General features: G+C 43.1%; 1 protein-coding gene across 1 annotated transcript in view; it reads left to right on the forward strand.

The window, feature by feature from the left end:
• TNN (tenascin N) overlaps positions 1-16666 on the forward strand; it is a 190555-nt gene that overhangs the window by 154535 nt on the left and 19354 nt on the right. Inside the window, exons 10-11 of the mRNA XM_085601594.1 lie at positions 7699-7850; positions 10009-10105. Coding sequence (XP_085457720.1) covers positions 7699-7850; positions 10009-10105 — 249 coding nt within the window. The remainder of the gene's footprint in view (positions 1-7698; positions 7851-10008; positions 10106-16666) is intronic.

Consider the following 16666-nt stretch of genomic DNA (forward strand, 5'->3'; position numbering starts at 1 on the left):
TTCTCTATATGAAAAAGCAGCAGCTCAACACTGCACTTTGTTGGGACTGTACACAGTTTAAACTTGCCGCTATTTCAGTTTACCCCATTACGTCTCCCTGCCCCTGGCAGCATAACTTTGCTTCACCTGCAGACTGAGAGTTTTGGTGTGTTTGACTGGACTGCTTCAGAAAAGGGAAACAAAATTACAATGGCTTGTGGAAGTAGTCTGTCCTAGCTTTCCAGGGGCTCCTGAGCCCCAGCTGATTTTGGGCCAAGCACTTTACTACCAATGGCTGTCAGAATCTTTAAGACAGACGCAGCAAGTGCTTTCAGTTTTTAGGTCTAGCCTAGCGACACAGTGCATGCGCTGCTCGCCTTGGTGAGACCTATAGTCGTCGGTTTTGCTAGCGAAGGGAGACAGGAGATGGCACGCGCCCGGACAGGCGATGCGCAAGGCATCTCGCGTCTCTTCCACCGTGCAGAGAACAGGAGTTGTCACCTCTCCTCCCTGGATGTCAGCCAGGGTGGAAGTGACACTACGTGCCCAGTTATCCTCGTGAATTAAAATAAACATGCGCTTTCGCTAAGTTGTAACATTGTCAGCTAAAAGCCAAGTGTTTTCAACTGACTGGGAGGGTGCAGGAACCTAAAAACCACAGGGCACTTTGTAAACAGCAATGTGTCAGGAAGAAAAGGCTGCGCGCCACCTCTCGAAGTCCTACCTCTTGGCGGGGTGTGCCTCGTACTGCCCTCTGCGCTCCTTCCTCCTGCCCTGAGTGCGGTCCGTACTCACAGTCTGTGCAGGAGTCCGCTGAGCTCTCAGTGATGCGTGGGGTTTGCGTTGTGCAGGGCGCGCTATGCTCCTTCCTGCTGCAGGGTGTCTTCAGTCCTCCTCGCATCTCCGGCTCATGCCCCGGGGAGCGGGCGCGGCTCTCAGGCTGTGCTGCGCCTCCGCTTCCTCAGATGCACAGTGTGACAGGCTCCAGGGACAGGACGGGGCTCGGCTCCTCCTCCCCCGATGAGAGTGGAATCCGGGGCTGCGTCTCACGGAGCTGCAGGGACGGGCGGAGAGCGGCATGAAACGGTTCAGCCGAACGTTAGGGGCTCAAGCAGTGTGCCGAGTCCGCGTCAGGGTGGCTGATCGTGACATGTGAGATACAGGTAATGATCACCTGTCAGAGGGTCTCTGTGAACAACACATCAAGCGCATGGGAAAGAACTGTGACATACCTGGCCTACAAATCAGCCAATATTCATTACTCGTTAAGAGTGACTGTCTAGATCATAACATTTACAATGTCAATAGCTCAAAATAATGCCATTGCGGGACCTATTGCATTGTAAATGCTTGTTTCCTATTTGCCACAGTGTGCCTTTATGTTGCTCAGTTACCACATGGCCAGTATTTTACCAGCTTGGCCAAAATTCTAATGACAATATTGTTAAAGGTAAAACAAAAACAATGGCAAAATCAGCTAAAGCTGGTATGTTCTTCATTTTCAATATAAATCTAAAGTCCCATTTAAAAAAACTACTCCCGAAAATATTTTGCAGCTGTCTGCTTTAATCCTAAATCACTATGAAAGGAAACAGGGAGAGGTGTACCAGTACCTGACACATTTGTAATCTCAAGCACAAGCAAATAGCTGATATGCCTCTTTAAAGAAGGTGACAATCCTAGTTGCTACTGTGGACAGCTGACAAGTTTTAAGTTTGCATATGTGCATGGACATAGTTTAGGTCGGGGTAGCTATAGTTTGGCTTTTGCGACTTCTGTGCGTTGGCTTGCTATCTATACGAGGCTGCTTGCGACCCAGGTCAATTAAGTCTGCAACGCTGGACTAGCTTCGACAGCAGGAAATTTCTTCTTTTCTGATTATACCAATTTCTTTCCAGGCATTGATGTGAAAATACTGGCCAGGCTGGTTAAATATCGCCCAGGCGAGAACTCTAGTCAGGGGTCTACTTTGCAGCTATGTACAGGTTTACTTGCCCACGGCCCCTCCTTAGACTGCCCACTAGCACATCCTGACCACTGGAATCCTTTTTGTGCAGCCCTGCTGCCCATGACTGTGCATGGGGAAGGGATGCCTACCAGGACTTAGGATGTAATAAGCTTAAACGTGGAGGTAACAAACAGTGTAGTGAGATGGGAGGAGTACAAATATGAATGTTAGAGACGAGAGAGTATAAGGTAGGAACCGAGTAATGCAGAGAAAGGAAATAAGAGAAGTGGTGAAAAGATGTAACTGGAAAGTGACGGAAAGATAGCAATTAAAACAGAAAATAAAGGCGAGGGAAAGATGTTGAGCGAGATATTAAGAGAAATAGTTCAGAGCAGAGGGTGAGACACTTATGGGCATATTTATAATAGAAGTGATGGCGCGCGGCCTTAGCCTTCTTGGCTTAATGGCGCACTCCGCCACTTCTGAAACGCAGGGCTGCACCATATTTACAAAAATAAGGTGCAGCCCTGCGTTTCTCCCTGCACTGGCCCTAAATTTAGCTGCCTAGTGGCAACGTAGGCACCCTTGCACTATAGTGCAAGGGTGTCTGTGTTCCAGGGTAAGATTGTTCATGTGTAAGAAGGTGTCCCTTGCTGCACATAAACAATTATTAAATGCAGTTTTGTACCTTCTATGTGTTCTATGTGTGCTGCTTAATGTAGCACACATAGAAGTTGCAAAACATCATTTTTTTAATTATTGTTTATGTGCAGGGAGGGACACCTTCCTGCACATAAAAAAACAATGGCGTTTTGCTGTTACCATGTGGCTGCACAACACAGCACACATAAAAACACCAATATCGAGGATAAATTTCTCCTAATTTCCCTGGTCTTAACTTTGGGGCCGCCCCATATTTACGCCACCTTTGTAAATGTCGGGCAGCACCGAAATCAATGGGTGTTGCGGTGGAACGCCCACCACAACACCCATCACCCTCCCCTTTCACGCTAAGTATAGCATGAAAGGGGGCATTATTTGCAAGGCAGCGTCAAGCCACGTTAAGTGGCTTAATGCTGCCTTGTGAATCAGGCGATGCCCCTATCGCCACCACAATGTTATGAAAAGTGACTTTGTGGTTGCGATAGGGGCTTGAGAATATGCCCCATAGTGTAGAGACAGAGAAAGTAGTAAAGTGGTTGAGTGCATGAGAAAGAGGCAGAAGTGAGAATACTGACAGCTAAACAGAGAGCCAGAGAGATAGAGAGAAAATGAGCTAGAAATACAGGTAGAGAGAGATTGTAGAGCAAAGGAGGGTGAGATGGAGAGGGAATAGTAACAAAGTTGGAGAGATAGACAGAACACAAGAGGGGAGAAGAAAGACAGATGGGCATAGCTAGAGAAGCAGCTTCCTGCCCTGTAGGTACTTCTGACCTCCTGCTGGTACACCCCTTCTCTGTTAGCCCTCTTCTTTGTCTTTCTGCTGCTCCTTGATTTCATGAAGCTCAGGAAGATGTGCCCCGTCTTAGGGACCTTCACCCAGACCCATCGTCTGGAACATGTTTCAGTGGGACTTCTGTAACATCACTGTCTTCTTGGATTATGTAATACAAACAATGAGTATTGCATATACAGCATTTACATAGCACTTACTGCTGGAAGTGTGCAGCTTACAATAACTGTTATTTAATCTTCAACTTGGTGAAGGTCATGTTAACCGCTGGTAGGTCTTTTCTAAACTACCATGTTCCAAGAAGTGGTCATGTCTAGTTTGATTGAGTATTTTTCTCTTTTCGTCTGGATTCAAACAAGGATACCCGAGCCTGTAGATGGGCAATAAGAGAAAGCATCTACAAAATGGTTCTGGTTTCTTTTCTAAACATTGATGATCTCGGATGTGGGCTGTATGTCTGATCTTTTCCGTATTTGCTGGTCATAGAGGCCCTGTGCAGCCTCCAGCTTACCAGCTGATAGGCAACTCAAAGCTAGCATTAGATTTCAAAATTATATTAATAATGTTCGATCCACTTCCGTAAAGTCCATTTTTGTGGCTCCTTCAGGGCACAACATCACACGCCACTTCACATGAGGTCATCAGGTCTAAAGATCATGTGATGTCACACGGGGTCTAAGGGCATGTGATGTCACTTCTGCTACCCCAGGCATTTGGTGAAGTGACATCCATGACCTTGGAATTCCAAACCCCGTGCAAATTGTTTGCACAGCGATTAGAATGTGACCATGAACTTTCAATGAGAGCTGAAATGCACATCCTTGCCGATGAGCAGCATGCACACCACCCGGGAGAGCAGGGGCGGCTCCTCCATAATGGCATCGTCCCACTCATCAGAGTCAGTCACAGAAAAATAAAATGAAAATAAAACAATTCCTTTTTTTTGGTGACTGACTGGCATGCCTGTGTAGAGTGGGGGCGGGCCATGAAAGGGAGGACTGGTGGGCACTTAGAAGTGCGCATGTAAGTTGTCCAGCCGTCTTTGGCCATTCCAGACAGACATGCACACTTCTATTTCTCCAACCGAGCTGTGTTCACAGCCGGGTTGGAGAAAAGCCGCAGGATCCCAGGCAGTGTCAGAGCAGCAATCCAGGGCACTCAGACTAATCCTGGCACTGCTCTCATAGTATGTCAGCAGCATCTGGATCAGGTGGGGAGCCTGTGCCTTCCCAGAGACTGCTGGGATTGAAGGATCGAGGCAGCCGTTGGCACCGGCAGCGAAAGGTAATGTAATGAACCCCAATGTACCCCAATAATGGCCTAGGTAGTTACAGGACCTTTTACCTACATATGTTCTACCATTGTTCTACATAACGGGCCTGGCCCTGACCTTTTAACTAGTTAGGTGCTACATGACAGTCGTGTGGTTTTCTTCGAAAAACTAGCCTCATGCATTATGCATGAGAATTCTCATTATCATAGAAGATTACCATCTTCTGCATAATAACTCTGTATAAGGGTAATTTCTATCATCATCCTTCACTGACATGCCCATAGTACACTTCTGATGGTGCCTTTCGGATATATAAGCACCACATCTTCGCTGAGCAAACCAGAGGAGAAAGACTTCCATGCTGACGCAAAAAGCTGAGGGGTTTATTGACTTTACACTTACATTCATGCTAGGTACACTTAGGTACTTCTAGTTAGGATGTACACTTAGGTACTTCTAGTTAGGGTTTGCATCGTAGGAGTACACATTATTACTGTCATGTATTTATATGCCTGCATATATTCATTGTTTTAGCACTATGGTAGAATTCTACCTTTTTCTTTACTCTGTTGGTGCTTATAACTGTATACATCTGTTTGTGTCTCATCGTTGTTGCAACACACGTATTTTATACTAGAAAGACGCTGGGTCATTAAATACTTATTGAAAACGTCCCCACCATTTATTCTGTGTATATCTCTGTGACTAATTGAGCACGAGTGACTGGGCGAAAAGTACTGTACTGTTTCTACGATCCCTGCCGGGTCAGAGTTGTCATGTTCGATAGTTGCCAGAAACTATTCGTTCCTTGTTAGGAGGGGTTCATAGTGGCACTGTGAGCTAGCTGGTCTACAGAATAACATATCCTTTGGGTTTGTCCTGAATCAGTCTGGACACCAATCCCTTAGTTTATGTTGTTATTCTCCAGCACACATAGAAAGGGCAAAAAGCCAAGAATTATTGTTTATGTGCAGAACAGCGTCCCTTCCTGCACATAAACAATCCATAATGGCGATTTGTTACTTCTAATGTGTGCTGCCTTCTACAGCACAACTAGAAGTAGCAAATCATCATTATTTAAGGATTGTTTATGTGCAGTAATGGATACCCTCTTGCACATAAACAATCATTAATGGCTTTTTGCTCATCCTATGTGTCTGGAGAATGCAGCACACATCGAAAAGGCAGAAAAGAGGAGAAATAAAAACATTTCTCCTCGTGCACCATTCTAATACCTGCTCATGCATGGCGTTAGTTTTTGGCGCTGCCTCAGACTTACACCCCCTGGTAAATCTGGGGCAGCGTCAAAAAGAAATGGGTGTTGCAGTGGAACGCCCACAGCAACACCCATTGCATGACCCTTGGCCGCAGAGGACTGCGGCAGAAAGGGGCATATTTACAAGGTGGCATTAAGCCCTGCTAAGAGGCTTAGCGCCACCTTGTAAATATTGAAAATAGAGCTACTCCATCGGAGCATCGAAAAAAGTGATGCACCAATGGTGATAGGGATTCGTACATATGCCTCCAGCTTTTGATGGGTATTGCCAGACATGCACCCTAAAGTATGGCAAGGGAACTCGGGTGGATGCAAGTGTTGCTATGAATTAATGTTACTTCATGAGCTATTGGTTCAGACAAAGCAAAGCCAACAAAATCCAAGGGGAGAAAGGAATATGTTCGACCGCTCCATGAGGTTTGGCTCTTTTTTTGGATTTGATTAGACTCAATATATGTGTTAACGAGAGAGGCCGCCCTACCAGAAATATAAGCACTATGCTAGCAGAGCCCAATACAGGGTATGGTACAACAAGATTGACGTTTTCAAGTCAACACACAACAATATCAACTCCATCATATCAACGACCACTATATTGTCAAGGTAAATATCTCCAGAAGTGTAGACTTCTATTCTTCACTCATCAGCTACTTACCTTCTCGCTATAGATGTTGTCATATTGAGAACATGGTTATTTTATGAAAACCAACCACTCTCTCCTCCCAACATGAGGTATTTCTCAAGAACACACAATCGTTTTGGGAATATTTACAAGGGGTTACCGCCACAAGAACGTCACAAAAATTGATGTTCCTGTGGCGATAATACCTTCGCCTTATTTACAGGGTGACGTTAAGCCACTTAACGTGGCTTAAAGCCGTCTTGTAAATAAGGACCCTTTCACACTACACTTAGCATGAGGGGGGAGGCAATGGGTGTTGCGGTCGGCGTTCCGCCGCAACACCCATTGATTTTGACACTGCCCCCTATTTAGATGGGTGGCGCAAATTTTGGGCAGCGCCAAAATTAAGACCAGGGAAATCCTGGTCTTAACATGGCGAAACGAGGAGACATTTTTAATTTCTCCTCGTTTTTGCTGTTTCTATGTGTGCTGCATTGTGCAGCACACATAGAAACAGCAAATCGCCATGAATGATTGTTTATGTGCTGGAAGCAATTATTAAAAAAATTATGATTTGCAACTTCTATGTGTGCTGCGCAATGTGGCACACTTAGGAGTTACAAATCGCCATTAGTGATTGTTTATGTGCAGGAAATGACACCTTCCTCCACATAAACAATCATTCTTTCAATACAGGCACCCTTGAACTGTGGTGCAATGGTGCCTGCGTTGGCGCTAGGCAGCTGAGTTTTGCACCAGAGCTAGTGAAAACGCAGGGATGTGCCATACCATTGTAAATACAGTGCATTCCTGCATTTTCAGAATAGCGGAGCGTGGCGTTAGCAATTTTTGCTTAATGCCACGCTTCGTCATTCACTTGTAAATGCGCCCCTAAGTGCTTCCGTTCCTTTGCACCCAGACTTGTACAATGGGCTGTTGTGCATTAACTTGATCAAACAATAATTTATAGGGACACGAAACAAAACTCTCATAACCAGAGCTTATGATACATTATAGTTGAAGACGAATGCTCAAAAATGCCTCATCGTATTTTAGAAGCATAAAGGCCTCTGAGAAGTTTTGCCCCTGTTTTCTGTTGGTCTTCAACTTCCACTGATGTTTCTCTGAAATGGTCCCTTTTCCATAGTGAGTCTGCTGTACAAACACCCAGCGGACTGCAGCCAGGCCCGGCAGAATGGTAATACCACCAGCGGCATCTACACCATCTACCTTGGAGGCGATGTCAGCAAACCCATGGAAGTGTACTGTGACATGTCCACAGACGGAGGTGGATGGATTGTAAGTGACTGCAGAGACCAGGTGCATGCACCATGAGCAAGAGCAGGGTGAATGAACTATAAAGTGTGGACCTACGTGAATGACCGCTAGTAAGGGTGGATGGTTTGCATGAGTTCTAGGTGACCATAGAATGTGGGTGTATGCACCATGAGCAAGGGCAGAGTGGATGGAATGGAGGTGTCTGTGGACCTACTGTGCATGGCCGCCAATAAGGGTGGATGGTTTGTATGGGTTATAGGCGACCATAGAATGTGGGTGTACGCACCATAACCAAGGACAGAGGTGGACTGAGAGTAAATGCCTGCTATGGCATGACCACAAACAGAACTGGATGGAGTATAACTGATAACAGTTCTTGGATGTATTTTGACATGATCAATGACATAGTCCATAGGGGACATAACCACTGATGAAAGTCAATGGATTGTAAGTGACTAAAGAGTGCAGGAGTATTGTGACATTGCCTCAGCTGGACAGCAACGTATTGCCAGAGAGCATGAAGCGTGTGTATGCTGTGACATGATCGCTGATACATATGGCTGGAATGGAAGGGTCCCAAGAAAGAGTAAGGGTGACTTGACCACTGACAGGGGTGGGTGGATTGAAAGTAAACAAATAGCAGGGGTATATTGGGACACGACCAGAGACAGACACGGTTGGATTATACTGTGAAATAAACACAATTTGAGTGTGGGTGAATTGTGTGTAGCCGCAAAGTGAAAATGTACTCTGACCTGACAACTGACTAAGCTGTATTTATTGTAAGTGAGCACAGGATGCCGCTGAACTGTGAAATGAGCACCAGTGGGCATGGTTGGATACTATGTGGCCATAGAGATTGTCTCTTCTGTGGCATGAGCATCAATGGGGTTGGATAGATTGTAAGTGACCATAGAGAGTGGGTGAACTCTTACATGACTTCTGAATTGTGATTGACTATATAGTGAAAGTGTATTTTAACTACAGGAGAACTCCTGGCCCATAGTTTTTTCTTGTTTTGACTTTCTTGAAAATCACTAAGGAGCATAGCATCAACGAGGCGATAAACAATTATTGCCGCTTTTGCGTCTGCGTTTTCGGACGAAAAGCGGCGATAATTTTAACGGCCTAGTAGCAAGGACACGCTAACGTGTAAATCCATGCTTCTTCGCCCTTTCCCTTAACGCCCAGCTTTGCATCTCTAATGAGATGCAAAGTGGGCGTTCCTCCCCAGAATAACGGGAGAAATGTCGCTAAGCGACATTTCTCCTATTATCAAGCCTCACGCTAAGAAGCATAGCGGCAAGAAAAGTAGCGATAACCTCTGTTATCACTACTTTCCTTACGCCTGCTTTGAAACTGACTTAGCCATGATATCCTATGGAAGGTGGATATCATGGCTAAGTATGCCTTGCCCTATCAGCAAGCTATCGCCAAACCCTGTGTGACTATCGCTGTATTTCCAGCGATAATCGCACAGTTGGCAGCTTGCGCTCTGAATTTTATCGCTTTGGAGATAAGCGTTGCTAATAGCACGCTATCTCCGCAATAAAATTATAAGTTGGCCAGCGATAATTATCCTCGCGCTATGAGCGCTGAGCGATAATTATCGCCTGGCCTTGATAATATGCCCCCATCTTTGGTAAACCTTCTGGTGGCTGTACATTTTGCTTCCTTTTCAGTTATGTAGTGCCCAGTTGGAATGAAGAAAGGAGGGATGTGGGCTAGAGGTGACCAAAGGCAGGCAGCAAGAGAACTGGTAGCTACTTAACTTGGCCCAACACTTGTGTTGAGCATTATCTTGAGACTTAGCAAATACACTAGGAATGGCTTGATCTGACATGTACATCTAATAATAAAATACAACCATATTGAACCTGAATAATGGTTTAGTTTTATATTTATTATTTGAAAAAAACTTTAAACATTTCCGATGTGTTCCTCCCTTGAGCTGCAGCCTGAAAGTTATCAGAAACCACTTGAGAAAGGTGGTTTAGGCTCTACAGAGGATCAATATCAAACGTAAGAAGAGCAGCCTTTATAGAACCAAAAATGGAAGCAAATTTACACATTAAGAAACTACAACGAAAATACACTCTGAGACTGAGGTCTGGCCTTTAATGCACAAGCAAGAAAGTCAAATCAATACCTGTCCTCGTTCTCTTTCCATCTCTTGCAGGTGTTCCAGAGGCGGAATAGCGGGAAGGTTGAATTTTACAGGAAGTGGAGGAGTTACGTGGATGGTTTTGGGGACCCACAGGATGAGTTTTGGATGGGTAGGTATGAAGAGGTGGGTGGAGAGATGGGTGCTTCTAGCAGATCTGGTGTATTCTGCCCATAATATGAGACTTGTGTAGTGTTTTTCCTAGGGTGGGCGCTCTCCTGGTTATCACACTAAGAATGGACAAATGGATGTAAAAGACATGGCCAGGTTTAAATGAGTTGGTGGCTACAGCACTAAACCAATATTGCCTCAATGGGCAGTATCACATAAAGTGAGCCTTGGAAGGGCTAATTTAAGGCATGGCGTCTGCCACAGTTTTGGGCTAACAAGTGTCTCAAATAGTTGAAGAACTTGGGGCAGTGTTATTTTACCACCTTAGGGGAAGATTTACAAGCCCCTTGCGCCACCCGTACATCATTTTTCCAATGTTAAAAATGACGCAAAAGTGGCGCAAGAGGCTTGTAAATAAGCCCCTTAGTGTGGTGTCTGTGGTTTGTAAAGCAGGAACTATCTATGACCAAGACAGGAGCTCATCTGCAAGCAACGCAAACTGGTCACCTGGGGGCAGATTTACAAGCCCCTTGTGCCACCGGTGCATCACTTTTTGTGTCGTACCAGTGGTGCATTTTACTGCTCCATATTTACAAGGACAGGAAAAGCCACCCTGCATGACTTTTCCTGCCCTTGTAAATATGGCCCCTTTTTTTTTTTTTTTTTCATTTCAAAAGAATTTTATTATTTCAAAAGCGCACTATGAAACATAAGATACAGGCCAAAGTGATACAATTGATATCGGACAATAAGGTAATAAATACATTATGATAAAACTAATTAATAGGGAAACAAATCAATATCATTCATTAATCTGCAGATATCAGATAAATAAGTTACTTAAGGAGGGAAGACCCAAAATGATATCTGGCAAAGAAATATATCAAAAGTATCACCCACAGATGGCAAATTAGGAAAAAGAGGGAAGAGAAGAAAGGAAGAAAGCAAAGGCGGAAAGAGTAGGAAAGAGAAGAAGAAAGAGAAAGAGAGACAGAGAGGAGAAACGGAAGAGGAGAGGATTTCCAAAGGAATCACCCAACACAAGACAACACTAACCAGACAAATCAAAGGGAAATTGCGCCACCAACCCTTCAGAGGCCAACTCCATGTATGAATCTAAGGCTTTCCAAACACCAGAGGAAATAGAAGGAGAAAGATGAGCATGGTCCACTGACGTATGAGCACTACGTAGAAAGGAAACCCAAGCCCACCAAGTATGATAAGAGACGGACGAAAAGGATTTCCACTCCATGAGAATGACTTTGACTGCAATAGTTAACAAGAGGTCCAACAACTGTAACTCCATGGGATCTAAAGGCAGAGGGACTGGGGACGCCAACGGACCCAAAAGAATTAATGGAAAAGACAGCTGGAATTTGATGTTAAAGATGAGCATGAGGTGTTTGTGAACTAAATCCCAAAAGGAATGGAGAAGGGAACAATCAAGGAACATATGTTGAAAATCACCTGGTAAAAGCCCGCAGCTCCAGCACAAATTGTCTTCTTTAAGATTAAGTGAATGCAGACGAATGGGAGTCCAGTGAAGAAGATTAATAGAGAAAAACTTAGACTGCGATAGGGAAGGGGCAATTTTGTTACGAAGTGAAAATTTACCAATATTTTGCCAGGTATCAGGAGAGATATGAGCAGTAACACTCTGATCAAAATGATGTACCCATTTTTGCTGTGTGACAGTTTGGGAGGGGAGTGAAGAGGACGATAAAAATGTGTAAATCCGAGACGCAACGTGACCAGTCCTAATCCAAAGCTGAAAAAGCGTAATCGTAGGGGAAGAAGGATGAAGGTGTAATTTAGCAAGTGCAACCTTAATCTTAAGAAAAGTATAAAAATCTAAATTAGATAAAGAGAAATGTTGAGCAAGGGATGAGAAAGGGGAAGGATCGTTATTAGAATCATAGAGATGTTTAACAAGTGAAACACCCTTCCCAGCCCAGTAAGACATCAACTCAGGGTCAATATTAATTTTGATTTTAGAATTGCGCCAAATAGACGACCATCTAGTTTTATGTAATGGAATTGCTACTCTCTTATCAACCTTACGAACCGCAGCAATAGTGTCTAAAATAATAGAGCGAGAGAATGGAATAGAAAGGGTGTTTGTGGTTAAAAAGGATGCAGTCGGCAGTGGGGAGGCCAATTCCTGTTCTATTGTCAACCATGCTGGAGCATGAATAGATGTAGAAGAAAACCAAAGGGCACCCTGGGACGCCAGAAAAGCAGTTTGATACTTCCCCCAATCAGGAAAATTACAGCCGCCCATATCATAAGATTTCCGTAAAAATGTATAAGCAATCCTAGCCCTTCTATCATTCCATAAAAATTTAGAAGTAAGCAAATCAAGTTCATGAAAGAAGGAATCAGAAAGCCTTACTGGAAGCATAGAGGAAACAAAATTAATAATAGGAGTGATCATCATTTTAAGGGTCTGCATACGGCCCCACCAAGAAATATGCTTCGGAGACCAATTTTCTAAGAGACGTCTCACTTTAAGAATAGTTTGGGATTCATTGTAAATAGCCGTAGCATATAGGGTGGAACAGAAATGGATACCCAGATATTTTAGCTGTTTAGATTGCCATTTAAAGCCCGCCGAACCCATATGAGAGGAGAAGCAATAAGCATTTAAAGGAAACATCTCTGTCTTATCTTTGTTCAGAGTGTATCCTGAGACTTTTGAAAAAAGAGCAATCGTATCCGAAATAGCAGGAATGGCCAGTGCAATATCATCAGAAAAAATGAGAACATCATCTGCGTATGCAGCTGTTTTTATTTGATGAGACCCAAAAGAGAACCCCTTAATATCTGGATGCGAGTCAATCATTCTGAGGAGAGGATCAATGGATAACAAAAATAAGAGAGGGGACAAAGGACACCCTTGTCTAGTGCCCTGACACAGGTTAAAAAAGGAAGACGTAGCACCATTCACCCGTATATTAGCCCTAGGACGGGAGTAAAGAGACATAACCATACGAATAAAGGAATCACCAAGATTATGTGCACATAGAACAGCTCTTAAAAAAGGCCAAGAGACCTTATCAAAGGCCTTTTCAGCGTCAAGGGCCAAGGCTGCCGCCGGAAGATTAGATCGCTTAGCGGCACCAAGAATATGACAAAAAGTACGAATATTATCCCGTGCAAGACGCCCCTTTACGAACCCTGTTTGTGAAGGATGAACCGATTGGGGAATAAAGGACTCTAAACGTTTAGCTAGAATTTTAGCAAAAATCTTGGCTTCCATGTTAAGAAGGGAAATGGGACGAAAATTTTTGGGATCTGTGTGATCCGTCCCTTCTTTGGGGATAACTACAATAGTAGCATCAACCGCGGAACCAGACACAGAACCATCCTTAATAAAAGCATCAAAAACGGATTGGAGTTTCGGGACAAGCACGGGAATAAAGGTTTTATAAAACGCAATAGGATAACCATCAGGACCAGGAGCTTTACCAGACCGAGTAGCTTTGATCGCGGAAATGATTTCATCAGAAGTAATTGGGCAATTTAATGATTGATTATCTTCCTCCGAAACAACTTTCAAAGGAACCGACTTCAAGAACTCCTGACATTGTTCAAAAGAAGCTTGAGCCGACGGGGTATATAAGTTATTATAAAAATCGCGGAAAACATCAAGGATTTCTGCAGTTTGAAATTTTTTCTTACCAAGCTGGTCAGTAATAGAAGGAATTTGGAAAGTATTACAAGAAGATTCCTGAAACTTTAAAGTGGCTGCAAGAATCTTGCCCGCACGATTTTTTAACAACAGTCTCTTAGATTTCTGAGCCTGCAGGCCAATATGAGCTCTCTTAGTGACTATAGTATTGTACGAATACTTTAAATTCTTAATAGATTGGAGGCAGGTCTTGTCCTGAGAATGTCGAAAAAGGGATTCCTGACGTTTGATCTCATCTGCTAAGTCCGTGAGTTCCTTTTTAATGGCTGCATTTCTCCTTGACATACATTTAATGACCTGACCACGGAACGTACATTTGAAAGAGTCCCAAAGAACAACAGGGGAACTGACTGACCCAACATTCTCAATAAAAAAAGTCTCAATGTCATTAGAAAACTCTCGCACCAAGGACTCATCATGTAAGATTTCTGTGTTGAGTCTCCACGAACGAGCTCGTGCCCTAGGGACAAAGGACGTAAGAGTAAGTGTCACTGCGGCGTGATTAGAAACTAAAATAGGGTGGATAAGCGGAGAAGAAGAAGATTGAACCAAAGAAGAGTGAACCAAAAGATAGTCAATGCGTGAAAAGGACGAATGAGGGGAAGAAAAAAAGGAGAAGTCACTACCAGTGGGATTATGAAGACGCCAAACATCCTGAAGATGGGTAAGAGAACACATATTAGTCATTTGTTTGTGTGCTTTAGGGGGACGAAAGTTAAAGGCAGAATTCCTATCCAAGATAGGGTCCATTGGCAAGTTAAAGTCACCACCTACAATAAGATTGCCAGAGTGAGGGGTATCCTCGAGCTTTTTGGTGATAGCATTCCAAAAGGACGGGTCATCCTTGTTGGGGGCATAAATATTCATGACAAATAAGTCAGCATTACCATTGGACACCTTAGATAGTAACCAACGTCCCTCTGAATCCTGTTCAGAGGAAACGATAGATAACCCAGAGTGTTTAGAAACTAAGGTAATTACCCCATTCCTTTTACCACAAGCATCCGAACAAGCAACATCAGAGACCCACTCTTTCTTCAGAAACAACGCCTCCTTGGCAGAGAGCTTTGTCTCCTGAAAAAGGACGAGATCCGAAGAAAGAGACTTACAGTAGTCCAAAATCTTTGACCTTTTTACTGGATGATTTAACCCTTTAACATTAAGGGAAAGTATATTTAGTCCAGACATAGAACCAATATTAGGAAAAAAAGATATTCCATATGTGACATATGAAGCGCAACAACCAGGAGAGCTAACCAGCAGACATCAACAGCCAACACACAACAGGGTGAGACCAAAGAGGAAATCCGAAGAGAAAAAAGGAAAGAAGAGGAAAAGGACAGCAAGAGAATACGCAGAAAGAGAGAGAGAAGGGCCCATCCGGCAGGTCTGGAAGAGACCAAAATCATACAAGGGGGGACATGGGAAAAAGAGCGAGGGCCAACAGGAGGAGTAACAACAATGGCATAAAAAGCCCCAGAACAGTGCATAACTGATTATACATTAAAAGGGAAGACTATCTAAAAGCTAAGAACTGGAATTAATGATAGCTACTTAGAAAACAAAGCGAAATGAGAGACTATAAAGGCAACACGTTTGACCAAATTAATGTATACATAACAACTAAAATGAATCATAAAGAACGATAAGAGCAGGAAAGATAGAGAAAGAAAGCACTTTCAGGCAATAAGAGCTGATGGAAAGTGAACTAAAAAATAACAATATTATAGGTAGAACCATACCAAAGCAGACTCTATCAAGAGAAAAAGGAACATAATGAAGAAAAAAGAAGAAATACAATCTAAAGCATACTATATGATACAATATGAGAAAAATAAGTGAAACATAGTAAAAAACGGTATATAACCTTCTATCAATATTACAGTCAATGAATCCCTATGGCAGTTAAATAAGAGACCTAATACTATATATAAATGTGTAAAATCTATATGCAATCTTATAAATAACTGATCATGAGTAAATAAAGCCATATACACACAAATTAGCAGAATAAATATGCTTGCCTAAGTAAGAGAACATGTAGATAAGAGAGGCATAAATCTATCAAGTACAAGGCATCTATAAAAAACTAATCTACTCGAAAAAGACAATTAATAACACAATGTAATCAAAACACTCAATGAAAAAATCAATAAAGTAGGTATAACTAGCAACTATATGAACATCACATATTAACTCTAAATATAGCCATAAATAAACACCTAGTAAACATATATGCTTAAAACACCTAGACACACCATACAACAACACGTTGATAACGCAACGGAAAACACAATGACCTACTCCGTAAAATACGGAATAACAGGAAACAAACATGAAGCAAAAAGACCGACCACAAAGGGATAAGATAAACCAACTTTACCACAAAAATCGACGCACCTAACGAAGACATGCAACGGGAGAGGAAAAGGACCATGACCTAATACGTCGAGAGACAAACCGGGGAGGCAAGGAGTAACAAGACGACACGCGAACAGGAGTGAAGTCAAGCCAACAAGAAAAGCTACCACAAAAAATTAAAAGGTTTATACAGTAAAACTAACAACACTAAAGACCAACACATCATACCGATAATAGGGAAACACCAAGAGACGACAAAAATACGTCAAACCCAATGAGCATAAAGACCACCGCGCAGATCTAAAAGCAGCTAGACTTAATAGATCTGACAAAGACAAAAAACAACGCAATATATATAGCCACATCAGGTGCCAGAAGAACCAGGAACATGTGAAGCCCCTGTTTGAAGATCCATCTGCAACTCCATCTGATTATCCAAAAACGAGGCCAAATCCGCAGGTTCGTCAAAAATCCTGACACGACCTTTGAAAGTAATGCGGAATTTTGAGG

Source organism: Triturus cristatus, chromosome 4_2 (genome assembly GCF_964204655.1).
Source record: "Triturus cristatus chromosome 4_2, aTriCri1.1, whole genome shotgun sequence".
In the NCBI taxonomy this organism is placed as follows: Eukaryota; Metazoa; Chordata; class Amphibia; order Caudata; family Salamandridae; genus Triturus; species Triturus cristatus.